Consider the following 14,766-nt stretch of genomic DNA (forward strand, 5'->3'; position numbering starts at 1 on the left):
AGGGATTAAAAGACACAGACCTTAGACATAGGCTGTGAGGGAGGCAGAGGAGACACTTCTGTGAGGAAGGCCCTTCCTTCTCTCACCAGGAAATCCTTGGGGAGCCTTCTGGGATGAGAGGAGGTTCTCCAGCACAGACATATGGACATTAGGCATCATCAGAGTGGAGCAAAAGGGCAAAGGAAAGCACCCCATACCAGTGAGTCGGTCACCGACACCCCACCCCTTCCCAGTATCCCCAGCCTCCACTGCTCCCATCCGACCTCTCCTCCAGGGCTTCCTCCACCCTTTCCCCCATCTTGGGGCCCTCCAGCTTCCACCCCTCTCATCCAGTGCCCTCCTCTAGACCGGCCCTTTCCTCTTCTCTCCCTCACATCTGCCCTACTTCCTCAGGGTCCCTCATCCTCCTCCAGGATCCCTCAAGTTCCTGCCACCGTCCTCCAGGTTCCCCCAGCTTCCACCCCACCCCCCGCAAACCCCTAATCCTAATGAGCCACATCCCAGCCAGAAGAGTGGGCTGTTGAGCTGAACTGTCCCACCTCTCAGCGGTGCAGAGGCTCCTGAGCTGGGGGCTGCCAGTCTCCTGTAGCCGGTTCCTGTGGCGCCAGCCGGGCGAGTTTCCTGTCACTGCCTTCCTCCTGGGGGCAAGCACTGGGGGGCTCCTGGCCATAGGTGAGTGTGGAAGTAGAGGTCATGGGTGGGCAGGGGCTGGGCCAGGGTGGGACCCATCTTTTGAACTTTGGCTTGATCCTGTGACCTTAGGTCTTTTTCAACTCCTGGTGAACCCCATGAAGATCTATGAAGAGGAGAAGATGATGATGTTGTACAGCTTGGTGGGTTAGTGCTGGGCAAAGGCCAGGGACACTCAAGAGGCCTGTGGACCACAGCCCAGTCCTGGATGCCCAGGAAGGAGTCTGTGCTTGTTCCTTCTGTACCCAAGCATCCTTTGTGGCTTCAGCCTCCTCTTGAGCTTTAGAGGGAGGTCCAGATGGAAGAGGGCCCAGTCTAGGGAAGAAGATAAAGATACAGTCCTTGCCCTTAAGGAGTCTCCCCAATCTGAGAGAGTTCCCATTGCCCACATGATATAGTTCAAACCCCACAACCCTTCATACCTTCATCTCTCCTGACCTCTCTGGCCTCATTTCCTGCTCCTCCTGAGAAATTCAGTTCCTTCCTTCCTTCCTTCCTTCCTTCCTTCCTTCCTTCCTTCCTTCCTTCCTTCCCCACTTACTGAGCATCTGCTGAGGATTCAGGAGTGAATAGGATTGACAAGCACCCAGCTCTTCTGGAGTTTACATTCCAGTGGAGAGAATCAGACAATGAATGAACAATGAATAAATGAACATTTCTGTTGGTGGCAAGTGGTATGAAAAGAATAAAACAGGGGAAAGCGATAGAAAGGGGCTAGGGCACTGCCCTAGTTTAAGCAGTCAGGGAAGGCTTCTCAGAGAAGGTGACATTTGAATAGAAACCTTGTATCAGGAGGTGCTGGGCTGCAAGAACAGAAAACCCACCTAAACGTGGTTTAATCATAGAGAAAGTTTATTATCTCACATAATAAAAAGTTTCAGGGCAGAATGGTTTTGGAGTTTGGGTAATTCAACAGCTCAGTAGCCCCACCAAGGACCCAGGTTCCTTCCATCTTTTCTCTCTGCCATCTTCGGCCTGTCAACCACTACTCTTCAGGTCATGAAATGGCTGCAGCAACTCCAGGTATCACATTCATACAACAATGTCAAAGACTAGGAAAGAAAGGAAGGAACATCTCTTTCTCATGTCTTTTTTTATTTTATTTTTTGGCAGCTGGCCAGTACAGGGATTGAACCCTGGACCTTGGTGTTATCAGCAGCACACTCTAACCAGCTAAGCCAACCAACCTCATGTCCCTTTTTAGAAGCAAGAAAAACGTCCTTTTAATCCCCCAGCAGACTTCCTCTCACATCTCTTTGGTCATAACTGCAACACATGCCTTTTAACCTATTCCAGGCAAGGGGAATGGAATTCGCACCATCTCCAGCTTACTGAACGAATCCTTTTGGATAACAATACGAAACTACTATTTCTTGGACCATGTTCTCCCATTGAGGACCTCTCACACATACCCCTAACTTTCTGGTTATTTTCCTTCAGAAGACCTAGTCCTGCTTCAGTAATTACAAATTATTTTTAGAGACTAAGAGGTCCAACCCACCCTACATTGAAATTTCAACCTCACATCTATTCTCAAGCATCTTCCTTCCTCCCCACCTCCCTTTGAACCCTAGCTCAGGCTTGATCCTTGGCATGGGGTCCTGTGGTGGAGAAGGGAGCTTGGCCTGCTCTTCCACTTTTTTCTCTGCTTCCTTCCCTTTCTGGTTCTTCTGATGTCAGAAAGGGGATTAGAAGAATTGAAGGAAAAGGGACAAAAGTCTTAAATCACCAATGCTGTTGTAATTCCATTGCCGGTGCCCTCCTGCTGCCACCTGTGTGGCAGGTGCTCACTGCCTGGCTGTCCCAGTAGGCCTGTTTATGGTCTCTTTGGAAGCTCAGTGTGGACTTCAGCAGTGCCCAGTTTCCGGCTAAGGGCTGTCCTGTTTGGTTGACCTCATATAAAGCTCCCCTTAGCTCCTGAAGGCCACTCCCAGCCTCTTACTTTTGGATCCCTCCCCTAAGCACCTCTCGGATGGTGAACCTCACAGGTGGCTTGAGGCCTGCTGCCCTCCAAAATGTCCACTTGTAGGGGCCAGCCCATGGCTCACTTGAGAGAGTGTGGTGCTGATAACACCAAGGCCACAGGTTCGGATCCCTATATAGGGATGGCCGGTTAGCTCACTTGGGAGAGCATGGTGCTGACAACACCAAGTCAAGGGTTAAGATCCCTTTACTGGTCATCTTAAAAAAAAAAAAAAAATGTCCACTTGTCCCAGAGCAAATGCACACATCCTTGCCCTGCCAAACTGAGAAAGCAGGGCACCTTGCAGCTGCCCTCTCTCCTGCCCTGATAAGAAGTAGGTGCCAGTCTCCACGTTCTGGTCCCACCATGGTCCGGGGGAGGACCTGCTGAGCTTTCCCACAAGCTCTCCCCCCACTCTGTGGTCTGGTGGCAGCCCTGGAGTGGCCCTCTGAGATTCTGCAACTCAGAAGGAGTCCAGCCTGGGAGGGATGTGGCAGGTTCCCCTTCCTGAAGCACAAGTCCTTCAAGTGTCTGGGACTTCGGGAGTCTCTCACTTGACTCCCCCCTCCACAGAGTCTCCTCCTATGTCTGCTTACTCCAACCACTTCTCTCCAGTTCCAGAAAATTCACATTTCTGGTCTCTTTATACAGCATGATTGGGGTAGAGGAGTGAGAGACAAGTCTTGCTCTTTTGGTAAGCCCAAAGAAGACACCTCCAGCTCCAAGGGGCTCTCATTCGAATGTAGGACAACTAGGGCCAGCCCCTGGCTCACTCGGGAGAGTGCGGTGCTGATAACACCAAGGCCAGGAGTTCGGATCCCATATAGGGATGGCCGGTTCGCTCACTGGGTGAGCGTGGTGCTGACAACACCAAGTCAAGGGTTCAGATCCCCTTACCGGTCATCTTTAAAAAAAAGAATGTAGGACAACTATTTGTCAACTGTTGTCCTCAATTTACATCTTTGGCAAGAAGGCCAAGACCACAGAACAAGTCTCTTTCAATACCCTGTTACACCATGATTGGTTTAGACAGATCCAGATTTACCTCCAGGGGCCAGGGCAGAGCCAGGCTATTGCCCTTGAACAAAACCCAAGTTGTGTTAGCGAGGAAGAAGGCAGAAAAAAACTGGTGGGAGGCACCCGGCAGGGTTTGCCACAAACCTGAATGACTAGGTGGAGCCAGCCATGTGAAGAACGGGGGGAGGAGCACTCCTGGCAGGGGCAACAGCTAGGGCAAAGTCCTAAGAGAAGGAATGAACTTGGCATGTTCAAGGAACAGCAACAAGGTTTGTGTAGGTGGACATGGTGGGTGAAGAGCTGGGTTGCGTGAGATCACTTCAGAAGGTAGGCGGAGGCCAGATCACGAGGGACTATAGACCATGTTGAAGGAGTTTGGATGTTGTCCCAAATGTGGTAGAAAGTCATTGAATGGTTTGAGGCAGGGAAGGGACATGATCTGATTTATGCTTTTACAAGATCACTCTGGCTGCCTTGTGAAAATCGAGGTATAAGATAGCAAGAGAGGAACTAGAGAGACTAGTTACGAAGTTATAGTCTCAATGAGAGGTGATGGGGACTCTATGAGGACAGCGGAGATGGAGGGAAGTGTAAGGATTTAGGATTTGCTTTGACAATTGTTGGGCGAACACTCCATTAACACAGGAATCTTTTAGCTTCCCTGACCAACTTATGCTGTTCCTTTGGCCTGGAATGCCATCTGTGCCTCCTAACGACACTTACTCATCTTCCAGGCCCAGCTGACACATCATCTCCTTTATCCAGCCTTCCCAGCCCCACCCCTCCCTGCAGAAATACCCACTCCCTCCTTGGCTCCCACAGCTCTCCATAAGCACCTCCCTTGTGCGCTTAGCACATCGCGTTGTAGTCATTTGTTTACCCGTCTGTCTCTGTCCCTGGATTATGAGCTTCAAGGAGCTCACTGTCTCCTTGCAGAGACCACAAGGAGACACATGTGAAACTGTTAAAACATACCAGGTGGTACATGATTAAGGGCTAAAATTAGGGGCAGAGATGGTGTGTGCTGTAGTCATCAGAACACCGGGAATATCGAGGTGGGCTCTGACCTCTCTTCTGACAACTGTGAGCACCAGTGCCTATTTCCAGAACTTTTCTCTTGCTGTCTCTGCTCCCTCAGCACCTAGAGTAAGTGTGAATCCAGTCTGAGTATGGGAAGGGTTGGCTCCCTTCCCTAACACCAACATGAACGTCATATACACATGCAAGTCAATCACCGACTGACTTTTCAATCTCTAGCCATCTCTCCATGCTCTCCCAGAGACTGGCACACAGCTGAACTCTGTAAATGGCTGTCAAGTGAATGAGTGGCTTAGAAGTTCTATCAGAGTCCATGTAAATGGAGACAAGGGCAGGATGGTGGTGGTTCTAGAAGGGGGTGGTGGCAGGTGGGTGACATGGTAGGGGAGGTACTTCTTCACTTTGCCTCACCATCTCTTGGACTCTCCTGACAGGCTTGGGGGCCATGGGATGGGGGACGTCCCCCCACATCCGCTGTGCCAGCCTCCTGCTAATACCCAAGATGCTGGGCAAAGAGGGCAGGCTCTTTGTCCTGGGATACGCCTTGGCTGCCATCTATGAGGGTGAGTGTGTGCCCCTGGGTGCTGGTTAGTGACACTGGAGCAGTGACCCTGGGTGGGCCTGGTGAAGGAGAAAAGGTGAGGGTCTAATCCCAGCTGTTCCAACTTGCTGTGTGTCCCTAAAAGAGCTACCCCCAAACCCCTCACCCCATCTCTGTGCCTCCTTAGTTTCATAGGTGAGAAAAATCAAGGGTTGAATGAGATAACCTCTCACAGGCTTCTCAGCCCCAAACACAGTACGGTTCTAGAAGATGGTCCCTGCATGCAGAGAAAGAGCTAGGGGTAGGTTAGAGAAAGTCCTGGCTCTACAGCAAGGTGACCCAACAGCTCCTCTTCCTCCAGGGCCGGTGGCCAATCTGCGGCACAACCTCAATGAAGTGATAGCATCACTGGGCTGCACTGTGGAGCTGCAGATCAACAACACCCGCGCGGCCTGGCGCATTTCCACGGCCCCCTTGCGGGCAGTGTTCAAGGACCTGCTGGTCAGGACTCTGCACAGGCAGGGCCTGGGCATCCCTCTCCTCAGGGCTGAGTTGACTTCAGCTAGGAGCGATGACCCTGGATTTACAGTTTCCCAATGGGCATACTACGGGCATTTTTTGCAGAACTGTCCCCAAGCATTACAGAATGTGCCCTCATCCCAGGGCACTAAATGCCAGGAGAGCTGCCTGCCCCCCAGTCATTGGGACATGTCCCCCATCCCATGTTTCCAAATACCTGAGTGGGTGGTATTCTGGGCAGCTGAACTAGAATGTCAGATTGGGGGCCTTGGCCTTGAGGATTTCAGAAGTTTTGAAGACTAGGGAATTAGGAAATTGGGTACTGGCGGGCTGGGGAGTTGGGTAGATGGGTGCTGAGGAGTTTTGGAGTCAGGGACATCGGACGACATAATGATCTGAGAGAAGAGTGACAAGGGGTGAAGTCCAAGGACCTGAGGAACAACTGACTAGTAAGGATCTGGGATGGGAGACCTGAGGAGAAGCTAGGAGCCTGGAGGTGAGCAGAGAGGAGGCACGGGGCATTAGATGAGGCAGCCGGGGAGAGGAGAGGGCTCCCGAGACATATGCACAGCAGAGAATTTGAGGTGAGAGCCCGTGTCTCAGGGCCCAGGCTCCCTGTAGGCCTGGGGTAAGAGCCCAAAGCTTGGCTAATGGAGGGAGGACAGGTTGTTGGCTATCAGAAGCTCTAAACCCCCATCCTTCACCCCTTTCCTCCTTCTGCCTCCAACCCCAGCACAGCAATAAATTATTGAAAGCAGAGACTCAGAACATCTCCACCTCCTTTGAAGACCTGGATGCCCAGGTGACTAGTGAGACTGGCTACACACCCGAGGATGCTCTGGACTCAGGGCAGGCAGCCCCAGGTGTAGAGACCGTCCAAGCCCCAGCCTCCAGACTCCACCTCTCAACACAGAAGATGTATGAGCTGAAGACCAAGCTGCGTTGCTCCTGTGAGGGGTGTCCCTGGGTGGGGCAGGGTGGGGCGGGCACGGGGCTGGGGTTTCAGATCAGAGAGTAGGGACCTCAGACTCCACCTTTTTCCTTCCTGCAGATGTGGTGAACAAGGCCATCCTCAGCTGCCGTCGCTGGTTTGACCGAAAGCATGAACAGTGCATGCAACGCATCTGGGTCCCGCTCCTCAACCACTTGCTCTGCCTGCCCATGAAGTTTAAGTTCTTCTGTAGCATCGCCAAGGGTCAGCACAGTGGCAGGAGGGTGGGAAGCACCAAGGCTAGGGTGCTGAGTCCTTGGGGACCACTGGTAGGTGTGAGGCAGGAAAGCAATCAGGTGAGGAGGGTTTAGGCTCTGAGGACATGGTGCTCTCTGAGCCCAGCCCATCTCCTGACTGGCTTTGTGACCCAGGAGAAGTCACAGCAAAGCTCTGAGCTTTGTCTCTTCACCTGAAAAATGGGCATAATAACAATGCTTATTTCACTAGGGGTTTTTTTGAGGATTTCAGGAGATAATGCATGTGAAACACACAGAGGAACTGCTCTGTAAATGTAGGCTATTTTTAGTACTTGTTAGGTTAAGGGCATGTGGAAAATGGGGGTAATGAGGCCTTGTTCCTGGGAGGAAGAATCTGAAGAGGACAAAGAGGGGAAGACTCAGTGTAGTAGAAAGTCACAGACAGAAAGACAAAAAAGCAGGACGAAGAGGACCACAGGAGGGTAAGCAGGCCAACCAGGCCTAGGCCTGGAGGCCGGGCATGGGGAGGCCCGTGACCTGTCCCCACTGTCTCCCAGTGATGGAGGTTTGGTGCCGCAATCGCATCCCAGTGGAAGGCAACTTTGGGCAGACCTATGACTCCCTCAACCAGTCTATCCATGGCCTGGATGGGGAATTTTCAGCCAATATTGAGCTCAAGGTAGGAGGTAGGGGCGGGGAGGTGGGGCAGATAGGGAGTGGGAGGAGGGAATTGGGGAATAGGGCACGAGGAAGGACAAGTGAGAGGGCACAGGAAAGAGGTGACTGGGTGTGAGGGAAGGGGACATGGAGGGGGATGGTGTTAGTGTTGGGTGACAGGGGGGCGGGGGGGCAGTGCTGAACCTGTGGTAGGCATGAAACTATCTTGGGGACAGAATGGTCAGCCAGGTATGAGACGGCGTCAGCTGAGACAGGTGCAGGGGAGCAAGACTGTCAAGGAGGGTGGTGAGCAGAAGCAAGTGACAGTTCATGATGATCCTGGTAGGATCTGGGGGACATGAGTGGGGTGCCAGGGGACAGATGTAACGAAGAGGTTGGGTCTGGGTCTGACAAGGCCCCAGCAGGCTGAGTCTGCACATGTGCTCTCCTCCAGGAAGAGAAGCAGGCTGCGGTGCTTGGCCCCAACAGGAGCTGGGAGCGTGTGAGCACCGAAGTGCGGAACTACGTGCAACGGCAAGAGGCCCGGCTGGACTGGGCCCTGGGGCTGCTGCATGTGCTGCTGTCCTGCACCTTCCTGCTGGTCCTCCACGCGTGAGCACCCACCCCACCCCAGCAGACCCTTCCTCAACCCTGGACTGGAGCCCTGCCCTGAAGGAAGCTATAAGAAGGGGACTGCAGAGCCCATCCCCAACTCAGAATATAATTTACCTTTCACTTTACCTTTTTGTTAAATTGGATTCTTTGTTTAAACAAAGTTAAAGGAAATGTGGACATTTTTTCGGAAGAAATATTACCCATGTTCCCACCATCTTGAAAAGGCAACCGTCTTCATTTATCTACCTCCTTCCAGCTTTTATCCCAACACTGACTTATTTTACATTTAGTTTTGACTTTTCATTTTTTCTTGCCCTTCATATTCCCCTTGGCTCTGACTTTGTGCCATTTTTATCATCCAGTTTTGCTTTCATTTTCTCCTGCCTGCTGCGTTGGCAGCTACTTTCTCTCCATTTAGAACAAAGTCCTCAACCCCACCCAGCCCGCTGTCCAGCTGGGCTGCCTCAGGTCTTGCTCGGCCCTCAGTCCCCTGCTGCCTTCTGGACCCTCTCTTTCCCTTTTCCACCCCCGAATGCCTGAGATGGGCAGGAGCTGGGCAAAGGCAGTCACAGGGGCTCTTGCTCCATCTCCCCTGTTTGTGGGCCCACAGTGACTGCAAGTGAGTGGTGTGTGTGTACCTAAGGGCCTGTGGGAGAACAAAGATGAATGGGCCATATTCCTGCCCTCAGGAAGCTCATGGTATAGTTGGGGTGGTGAGAGAGACACCCATAAGACAGAGAGTGCTCAAGGGCCATTCTATGGACTGGCTGTTGGGACAGGAGTGGGAACTGAGGAAGTGCCCCTGGAAAGGCGATAACTGGGTTCCAAAACCTACAGATGGGGAGCCATGGTGAAGAAAAGGAAGGGCATTCTCTTAGGCAAGGAACCTAGGATCTGCAGGTGTAGAGGAAAGAGGCTGAGGTGGAGGACTGGGCTGAAGTGGGCATGACCAGAACAGTCTGGAAAGCCCTGCAGGAAGGCCTCATTCTGGGGGTTGTTATAAGATGGACTGGGGCAGGCTGGTAGCAGGGAGGCCAGGCTGGGTCAGGGAGGCCTAGCTGGGGTGGGGTGTGGCAGGAAGGTGGCCTGAGATGGAGGGAGGGAGGAAGGGGAAAGGTACAGCAGGTCTCAGAGCCAGCTTGGGGAGGAAAGGAAGGAGGTACAGAGTCAAAAACCATTTCCAGGCTTTCAACCTGGGTGAGGTCACTCACTGAGGGGACAGAGCCAGCAGGAAGGCAGGCCGGGATTCAGGAAACCCAGGCACCACCACAGTAGGTCTCTCCACAAGGGGGTGCTCACAGTCTGTCTTTGCATTTATAGTTATTTCTATCTTAAAGGCGAAGATGTGAATTTTTACAGGGTCCCAGAACCAATAGCATTGGAACTTACGTTTCACACTTTACAGCAGTTATTTAATGTATTTTTACAGTTTTAAACACATTTCCAACAATTAACATTTTTCTTTAGGAAACCAAAGCATTATGTGGGACTTTGGTAGGTACATGGAGGATAGATACACATGTACGTGTGCACACACGCACACACACAACCATGCTCAAGTGTAGCCAGAGAGGGGCAGGGGTGTGTCGGGAAGAAGGGAGACAGTTGTTTGGGGTGAGTTTTGCTTGAGATAACCTCCAAGAGACGTGCCACAAGCAAAGCCAGGAGTCAGGAACTTGAGATGTCGATGTGGGAGTCACAGTGGATTAAGTGATTCCTGCAACCTTGAGGGGTTTCCTGTCTCTTGCCCCTGTTTGCCATTCATCCGACAGATGCATGCCTGCCTCTCCCTCACATGCACACACCTACCTCCCTCCTGGACAGACTGGCCATGCCCTCCTCGGAGCCCCCACCCATCTCCTATTCACCTGGGTGATGTCTCATCAGTAGTGTAGGTGGATGTCTTCCACTACACAGTGGGAAGGCAGGAACAGAGTCTTCTTGTTATCACCATTACCCAGCACAGTGCCTAGGTCATAGATGGTGCTCAATGAATGTGATTGGTTGGTTGAATGACTGAGCCTAATGAAGCCCAGGTTTGGGAGTAGGTGAGGAGAACATGAAGGAGGAGATGGAGACATCCCTGCCCATCCATCCACAGGTCCTTCTCCTATGCAGACAGCTATCACCGGGACATTCGCTTTGACAATATCTACATCAGCACCTACTTCTGTCAGATCGATGAACGCAGGAAGAAGATGGTGAGTGAGCACAGTCCTACCTAAGGATGCCTTGCCATGTGCCCTGTGTGGGATTCACACTGCAGGAGGACAGAGGAAAAAGGGCATAGGGCCCATGGGGTTCCTCACTGTATGGACATTTTTTTCCAGGGCAAACGGACTTTGCTGCCGCTCCGCAAAGCTGAAGAGAAAACCGTCATTTTCCCTTGCAAGCCCACTATCCAGGCCTCAGAAATGAGAAATTTGGTAGGATGGTGTGGGAGTAGGCCTCGGGGTGCAACTCCAGGCATGAATCGGAGGGTGGAGGCAAAAGGTGCCCCTTGCCAGGGCTGAGGGCTGCCCAGCTCCACCCCTCCTGCTCTTTGGGCAGGTAAGGGAGCTCCTGGAGACACTGCCCATTCTGCTGCTGCTGCTGCTGCTGTGCGGACTAGACTGGGCTCTCTACTCCATCTTTGACACCATCCGCCACCACTCCTTCCTGCAGTACTCCTTCCGCAGTGAGCCCAAACCCCACTCCAGGGTCCAGGCCCAGGAGACACTCTCTGGAGAACTCCAACCCCTGTGCAGCCACCCCACCCCAGTTCTTCCTATTGTGTCTCCTTCTTCTGCTCCCCCTTCTGTAACTCAGGCCCCCTGTCTTCCTCAAGATCAAATCTCAGCCTTGCAACCTGACAGCTGTCACTGAGGGCCTCAGCTACCCATTTACAGAAAGGGGTTAGCATTTAGTGAAGCCCTGAAAAGGCCTGGGCAGCTAAGAAGTACTTCTATACCTTGACCCCTCCCCCACATCCAGCCCCCATCCTGGCCCACCCCCTTAATTCCAAATCTTTCCTGACTCCTACCCCCACCCCGTTCTGGTCTCAGGCAGTCATAAACTGGAGGTAAAGGTAGAGGGAGACTCCATGCTCGCCCGGCTTCTTCGGAAAACTATTGGGGCCCTGAATACCTCCTCAGAGACAGCAGTGGAATCAAACAACATGCGTGAGTGATGTTGAAAGTTTGGATCAGAAGAATTGAGGGCTGGGAGCAAGAGTCAAAAAATTCCAAGGTTGGGCCGAGCCCGTGGCGCACTAGGGAGAGTGCGGCGCTGGGAGCGCGGCGACTCTTCCGCCGCGGGTTCGGATCCTATATAGGAATGGACCGTGCACTCACTGGTTGAGTGCCGGTCACGAAAAAGACCAAAAAAAAAAAAAAAAATTCCAAGGTAAAGAGTTGTGGGACTTGGCTGTTGGTATGGAGAGATCGGGGTTGGTGTGCTTGAGTAGGGGAAATAGGGGCAAGGAACACATCAGGGCAAGCTTGAAGAAGTGGAGGATGACAAGCTTGGGTCAGAAGAGTCTGGGGCCGGGTCCTTGGGGCCAGAGAGTCCCAGTCCTGTAGAGCAGTGCTGTCCAAGAGAACTTTCTGCCGTGATGGCAATTTTCAAGATCTGTGTCACACTGAGTAAACAGCCTCATGGGCCTAATGGCTCCAGTATTGAAAGTGCAGCTCTGCAGGGCGAGGGGCAGGCAGGAGAGCAGAGGAATCAGAAGCCTAGCCTGCATTTCCCACTGGGATGGGGAGTTCACCCCAGGGCTGCCCTGTCCCTCAGCTGACCTTGACCAGACCCCTGACAGGCCTGCTCCCTCCTCCAGCCTGCCTGCCCCAGCCCGTGAGCCTGGATGCCAGGGCCTATTGGAGAGCAGTGCTACCAATTGGCCTCCTAGTGTGTCTCTGCCTGGTTCAGGCTTTTGGCTACCGGCTCCGGAGGGTCATTGCAGCCTTCTACTTCCCCAAGGTGAGCCCCTCCCCAGACCTCTCCACACTTACACACCCGTGGGCACACACACACAAACACACCTGCCCACACCCATCTCCCTATCAACCCCAACTTTGGGAGATGCTTTCTTCCTCGGCATTGTCATGGTCATTGACCCCCTCTCCCTGCCCCCAGCAAGAGAAGAAGCGGATCCTGTTCCTCTACAATGAGCTGCTGAGGAAGAGAGCAGCCTTCACCAAACTGAGGAGGGCTGCCATTGTGAGGCGGGTGCGACAGCAGAAGGCTCCAGTGAGTACAGGCTTGTGCACTCTGGCCAGCTTCTGCCTGGGTCCGAGAGCTGGGGGGGGGGGGGCATTTTCCTCCAGTTGGCCCAGCACCCATAGTGGTCCCAGGCCTACCTGAGCTCAGTGAGTTCTGACATTATGCATGCCAAGAGTCCCAGCCATCCAGCTCCTGGAAGTCAGGGCTGTGTCCATCTCTGTACCCCAGGATTCAGCCTGCCTGAGAAATTTAGTGGACTATCAAGAAGCAGGCAGAAAAGAGGAATCAGATTTAATACAGTCTGGTCATAGGAAAGCAAGAGGAGTTCATCAGAGAAGCAGGGGCCAAAGGCAAAGCCACAGGTTCTACTGAAAGGGTTGCATACAAGATGATCAGTGCAGTTCAGAGGAGGGGGAGGAGGCAGGTGGACTGGGGGTCAGGAAGGCCTCGTGCAGAAGCACGTGGTATATGGAAATAGCACAGAGTCAGAAAAACCAGGTTCCAGTTCACACTCCTTCATTAAGCTGTGTGACCTTGCCCAAGGTCTTCACTGGGCTTCAGTTACTCCCTCTGAAGAATGGAAGGTTGGACAAATCTGAAAGGCCTGATCGCTAGAGATCAGTATAGAGTGGTAGTCAGGTGTGGAGCTCTGGTGCCAGAGGGCCTGGGCTTGAGTCCTGGCTCCTCCCCTTATTAATGACAACTGTGTGATCTTCAGCACATAACTGCTGTACCTTGGTTTTTTCCTTTCTGTAAAATGGGGTTAATTTCTCCATCTGGTTGTTGTAAGGATTAATGAATTTTAATTCTCATGGTGCTGGCATGCAGCAAGTTCTGTATACATGTTTGTTACCATTGTGAGACACTGAGCAAGTGACCACCTCTCCAAGTGTCAGTTTTCTCACCTGAAAAAGACATGAAGGCAATAACAACATCTGTCTCATATGGTTACTGTTTGCTTTGGCAGCTGGCTGGTAAAGGGATCCGAACCCATGACCTTGGTGTTATAAGGCTGCACTCTAACCAGTTGGCTAACCAGCCAGCCCTATTGTTTGAATTGGGTTAATTACATTTTCTTAGTACAGGGCCTGACATTATAAACAGAACAATGAATGGCAGCCATTCTTATTTAATCAGCCCTAACAAAGTTCATTAAAGTGAAACTGCTTAACTCAACTCTAGTGCCTAGATTCCTCCAAGCCCCACTGACACACAATAGGGAGTGAATGAATATTTGATGAAAAAACAAACAACAATCAACAACAAAAGAACATACTGAGAGTCCTTGACCCAATCCTGAAATAAACTGGATTTGAATGAGCAGATGGAAATGTGAGGGACATTCATTCCAAGCCAAGGGAACAGAATGTGCAAAGACAGAGTCCAAAGGGAATGTCAAGTGCCAGGGCTACTCTAAGGAGAAACTAGCACAGAAGAGACAACGTTCAGGGACGGGAGAGTATAATCACCTAGGCTTGTGATTTGGAATTAGAGCACCTGGGTCTCGCCAGGCTTGATTGTTCACTATCTGCGTGCCTTTGCGAAAGTCACTTCACCTTTCTCATCTGTAAAGTGGGGATAACAGTAGTGATAGTCTATCTGCCATACTCACTTCTCAGCCTCACCGTGAGATCCAAGTAAGATGGTTTATGCGAAAGTGCAAATGACAGTCGTTTCAGATATCAGCTGGGAGACAGCCTGGAGGCTGCATCCTCCCACTCTCCATCGCGGAGTGGGGGAGGGAGGCTCTCTAGAACCCACTTCCATTGCACTCTCGCCCTCCAGGGGTCTTCTTTGCCCAACCCAGCCTCCTCCAACGTGTGGGCCTGTCAGGCCTTGCGAATTCGGACAAGAAGCGCCGTGAGTTCCCTTCGCAACCCCTTCTTCCCCGGCTCGCTCCCCAGCTGTCTTTAACCCCCCTCCCAACAGCATCGCCATCTGATGGACATCCTGCACCGCCACTGCCCGCTCCTGCGCCGCTGGCTGCGCCGGCGCTGCGTGGTGTGCCAAGTACCTGAGACGCCCAAGTGCTACGTGTGCCCGACGCCCGACTGCGAGGCTGTGTACTGCCAGTCGTGTTGGGATGACATGCGGCAACAGTGCCCGGCCTGCACACCCCCCGAGGAGCTCTCCTCCTCCGCCTACAGTGACAGCAACGACGACGCTACCTACGCGGAGTGAAGTAGCATCCTGCTCGCTCTCCCGCACCTTCCCGTTTAATAAAGCGCTCTGTAAGCTCCTGCTGCCTGCGCTTCGCGAGGGACCGGGACTGGGGCGCCGCCTGGCCGGCAGTCGGAAGACCTGGCCTGCCTGATCCCCACAGGGCGCGGCCAAGGCC

The 14,766-nt window shown here is 52.6% G+C and overlaps 1 protein-coding gene across 1 annotated transcript; it reads left to right on the forward strand.

Annotated features, from left to right (window-relative positions):
- Positions 1–126: 126 nt before the first annotated feature.
- Positions 127–14,609, forward strand: DCST1 (DC-STAMP domain containing 1). The gene is made up of 16 exons (XM_063106964.1): positions 127–199; positions 547–672; positions 763–837; positions 5,143–5,271; positions 5,611–5,750; positions 6,502–6,718; positions 6,820–6,963; positions 7,514–7,635; positions 8,068–8,225; positions 10,330–10,429; positions 10,559–10,654; positions 10,779–10,905; positions 11,273–11,389; positions 12,043–12,185; positions 12,342–12,455; positions 14,358–14,609. The coding sequence occupies exons 1-16, from the start codon at positions 142–144 to the stop codon at positions 14,607–14,609; spliced, it is 2,118 nt and encodes a 705-aa protein (XP_062963034.1). The 5' UTR covers positions 127–141.
- Positions 14,610–14,766: the final 157 nt, after the last annotated feature.

Source organism: Cynocephalus volans, chromosome 8 (assembly GCF_027409185.1).
Source record: "Cynocephalus volans isolate mCynVol1 chromosome 8, mCynVol1.pri, whole genome shotgun sequence".
In the NCBI taxonomy this organism is placed as follows: Eukaryota; Metazoa; Chordata; class Mammalia; order Dermoptera; family Cynocephalidae; genus Cynocephalus; species Cynocephalus volans.

Excerpts from the sequence above, each read along its gene's own strand:
- DCST1 (XM_063106964.1), top strand. The coding sequence starts at position 142 with ATGGACATTAGGCATCATCAGAGTGGAGCAAAAGGGCAAAGGAAAGCA. Across the intron at positions 6,719-6,819 it reads GACCAAGCTGCGTTGCTCCT|ATGTGGTGAACAAGGCCATC; the intron begins GTGAGGGGTGTC and ends TCCTTCCTGCAG. Across the intron at positions 10,906-11,272 it reads CCTGCAGTACTCCTTCCGCA|GCAGTCATAAACTGGAGGTA; the intron begins GTGAGCCCAAAC and ends TTCTGGTCTCAG.